The sequence below is a fragment of the Limulus polyphemus genome, unplaced genomic scaffold (genome assembly GCF_000517525.1).
Source record: "Limulus polyphemus unplaced genomic scaffold, Limulus_polyphemus-2.1.2 Scaffold831, whole genome shotgun sequence".
NCBI lineage: Eukaryota > Metazoa > Arthropoda > Merostomata > Xiphosura > Limulidae > Limulus > Limulus polyphemus.
In genome coordinates this window covers 308957-313280 of record NW_013666441.1, presented here as the reverse complement: position 1 = coordinate 313280, position 4324 = coordinate 308957, and the positions used below count along the sequence as shown (strand labels likewise).

At 30.1% G+C, this 4324-nt stretch overlaps 1 protein-coding gene across 1 annotated transcript in view; it reads left to right on the top strand.

Moving 5' to 3' along the window:
- Window positions 1-4324, top strand: part of LOC106460763 (kinesin-like protein KIF13A) — a 125874-nt gene that overhangs the window by 79821 nt on the left and 41729 nt on the right. The window contains exons 14-17 of the mRNA XM_022387544.1: window positions 523-685; window positions 1894-2040; window positions 2445-2591; window positions 3296-3481. Coding sequence (XP_022243252.1) covers window positions 523-685; window positions 1894-2040; window positions 2445-2591; window positions 3296-3481 — 643 coding nt within the window. The remainder of the gene's footprint in view (window positions 1-522; window positions 686-1893; window positions 2041-2444; window positions 2592-3295; window positions 3482-4324) is intronic.

Sequence of the window (4324 nt, the reverse complement as noted above, 5' to 3'; positions counted from 1 at the left end):
AGTATATATTAAACACACAAACTACAATGGAACATTACATCTTAATTGTTATATTTTACTCTTGTATCACGTCAAACTTTCAGGTGAGCTTAGTTTTAGAGATGTTCCTTACTTCGGGAATGAGTCATTATTTTGAAAGTGTATGTTACACATGAATTAAAATGGAACTGTACATCTTAATTGTTATATTTTACTCTTGTATCACGTCAAACTTTCAGGAGAGCCTAGTTTTAGAAATGTTCCTTACTTCAAGGATGTGTTATTATGTTGAATGTATATGTCACACAAAAACTACAATGGAATATTACATCTTAGTTGTTACATTTTCTTGTTGTATCAAGTCAAACTTTCAGGAGAGCTTAGTTTTAGAAATGTTCCTTACTTCAAGGATGTGTTATTATGTTGAATGTATATGTCACACAAAAACTACAATGGAATATTACATCTTAGTTGTTACATTTTCTTGTTGTATCAAGTCAAGCTTTCAGGAGAGCCTAATTTTAGAGATGGTTCTTTTTTCAGAGATGAACTCTTTAAGAAAAGCTTAGCCAAGTTGCGACAAGATATTATTAAGGCCAACACCTTAGTAAGAGAAGCCAACTTCCTTGCCGAGGAGATGGGAAAAGAGACTGCTTTTAAAGTCACCCTACAGATTCCAGCAGCCAATCTCAGCCCCAATAGAAAAGTAAGACTTTAAATTGAATTTTTGAAAACCTAATAATTTTTATTTGTGTTTTTTTAGAATAAGCATTTATTTATTAAACTTCATTAATTTGGAGAGCAGAGGTGTACATTTGTTTTTCAGTTTTGCATCCTTTTTGTGTTATATCAGGTATTTAAAACTGCATTTGGTAAAGTGAGTCAGTGCAAGAGTTTTTATGGTTTAGAAAAATTACATAATGGTGTTTAGAGTCAGTCAAAATCACCACAACACACCAACCATGATACAGATAGCATTATTAACTTTTGTATGTGCAGCAATATTTGTTTAAGAAAAATAAAGTTTTTTAGTTTTTGTTTGAAATATTATATGACTATAAGTGAGAATACTTTTCTAAATGTCAAGTTCAATGTTGACATTAGAAAAAACGTGCTGAGGTCACCTTTTTTTCAGTAAAATTGTTCACATGAAAAAAAACAACCTGTAGAAAATGAGCAGAGAACAACATTCTAAGAATGGTACTGTTTTCACGAAAAGGAGAATGAAACATGTTTTATAACAATAATTCTGCATGATCAGTGTACTGAAACCAACTTCATATAACAAATTTATTTCAACAAAGATGTCATTCAGAATATTCTATTGAAGTAAAATTCTTCGAACGATATTTTGTCTATGAAGTGTGACCAACCTTTCAGGGAAATATATTGATTTTCACAAACAGAAAAAAAAAAGAGTACAGTCTTTCATGAAACTTATCAATATGTAGAATATATGGAGATTTTTTACATATAGTGTAAGTTGGCTGCATATATTTTATTTTATTTAACTTTGTTGTTTATAAGTGTGAAATTAAATGTGTTACCTAATTTAGACTATGTAATTTTACATCCACTTGTTGTACTAAGTGTATCAAATAGAAATTAAGAACTAACTGAATGACAAACTCTAATGTCTCTCCCAGTGAGGTGTAAGTTGGATTTTCATCTCAACCAGAGAAAACGTTTGTTAAAATCACTTCAGTTTTTGTGTGTTTTTATGTTCATATGTTAATGGCAATCTCTCTCTCTCTCTCCAGACATTAATCCAGCTGGTTTCTGCAACATTGAAAAATAAGTTTTTAATAGATTGTGAATTAATTTCTGTTTTATTATCACGTACGTTAGCTTCTGTCTTGTCATTTTTTCATTTTGTGTAGCATTTTCTGTTTTGTATGTTTGTTTTCTTACCAGCGTGGGGCCTTTGTTAGCGAACCAGCTATATTGGTCAAGAGAAAAAATAGGTGGAAACAGGTGTGGTCCACAGAGAAGTTGGAAAACAAGTTGATTGATATGAGGGAGATATATGAAGAAAGAAAAGAAGAGGGGTTATCTCTGAAGGTCAGAAAAATAGTTCAGTTAACCTTGATATAAGTGTTACAAGTGTACTAATAAGTAATCAGATGTATGGATACATGTGGATTTTTAAACAAAATAGTTATGTTAAAGAGCATTTGTTAAGTATTTTTTGATATGAGAAAGTGTAATAAGATTAATTACTTGTTTGTTAACCTTTTCCATTATTTCAGCACTGTGTAAAAGTTCTTTTATAATGTATGTGTGTGTGTATATAAAAACTTTAAAGCACAGAATGTAAAATTGAGAAAAGATGTCATGAACCTGTATGTTCTCTAGCTTTTTTACTTATTATATATTTATTTAAAACTAAACATATGCTAAATGCTTGTGCATTATGTTTGATTAACAAAGTAAGGGTTTTTAAAAGTTATATATTCACAATTTAGGATGACGATCAAGATAAAAACAAAGACCCATTCTATGAAACTCAAGAGAACCATCACCTTATTGGTGTAGCCAATGTATTTCTTGAAGTTTTATTTCACAATGTTGAGCTTGATTATCACATTCCAATTATTAGCCAGCAAGGAGAGGTTGGTACAAATTGTGTTATTTATTCACTATGATTTTTCTAATACTTTAGTTTTCCAGCTTTCATTCAAAAATGGGGCAACATAAGGAACTTTAACATTATTTACCCTTTTAAAATATTAATTACATCATGTGTTGAAATGTGATGGTTTGGTTATAAATTACATCATGTGTTAAAATGTGATGGTTTGGTTATAGATTACACTATGTGTTAAAATGTGATGGTTTGGTTATGAATTAAATCATGTGTTAAAATGTGATGGTTTGGTTATGAATTACATCATGTGTTAAAATGTGATGGTTTGAGTATAGATTACACCATGTGTTAAAATGTGATGGTTTGGTTATGAATTACACCATGTGTTAAAATATGATGGTTTGGTTATGAATTACATCATGTGTTAAAATGTGATGGTTTGGTTATGAATTACATCATGTGTTAAAATGTGATGGTTTGGTTATGAATTAAATCATGTGTTGAAATGTGATTGGTTAATTAGAAGTTATTGAGATAATGTGAATTTTAAATACTAATAATAAAAAGTGAAAATGATTGTTAAAAATTCTTTTATAGGAGTTTCTTCATTTCTTTAATATTGACAGTTAACTTAAAGTTATGAAGTTATTACATTTCTTTAGTGTTTAATAAATGACTAGATATTTTTATATGAATCCACTTTTAACTTTAAATGAATGGTTTTCATAGGTGGCTGGAAGACTTCATGTTGGGATTGAGAGGATAGCAGGAATAATTCCAGATAGACTGAGTGACTCTTGCTCCTCAGAAGGAAGCATTCTTGATAGAGAAAGCTTGAGGGGTTCTTTAATTGACGTCAGTAGCCACAGTGAAGAGGGGAATGATCCAGTGCTTACTAAACAGGCTGTTATAAAGGTAAAAAGGAGAATATTGAATAAATAATTAAGAAAACTTTTTAAAGTGTTATTTAAACATTGGTAAATTTAGAGCAAAAAGATATAAGTATTTACTTCCTTTACAAGCATGCATATTATACATTGTATTGATTAATAAGATATAATTGTTGGATTGTTACTTTGTTAAAATGTTATTGTTGGATTTTTACATTGTTAAAATATAATTGTTAGATTGTTATTTTATCAAAAATATCTAATTGTGGAATCATTAAATTGTTAAAATGTAATTCTTGGATTGTTATGTACTTATGATGAAAGTATATGAATATAACATTGTGTGAATGGGATGATTATGTGGAATACAGTTACAGAATACTGAACTCATTTCAGAATGTATTACCTCCAGACTGTATAATGACTATACATACAGAGAATACCAGTTATTTTTTATTTTCTTTAAAAAAATTGTTAATTTCAGTTACAGGTATCATATAATATTAGTATGTTTAAAGTATCTATAAGTTATTGTTATTATGCAATGTCTCTCTCAGTGAGATGGAGAGATCTGTGGAAGACCATGGTCACCAACGTCCTCTTTGGATATAGTGAGATGGAGAGATCTGTGGAAGACCATGGTCACCAACATCCTGTTTGGATATGGTACACAGACTATTTACCATATCCAAATAGGACTTTGGTGACCATGGTCTTCCACAGATTTCTCTCTCTCTCTCTCTCTATTTACCATATCCAAATAGGACTTTGGTGACCATGGTCTTCCACAGATTTCTCTCTCTCTCTATGTACCATATCCAAATAGGACTTTGGTGACCATGGTCTTCCACAGATTTCTCTCTCTCTC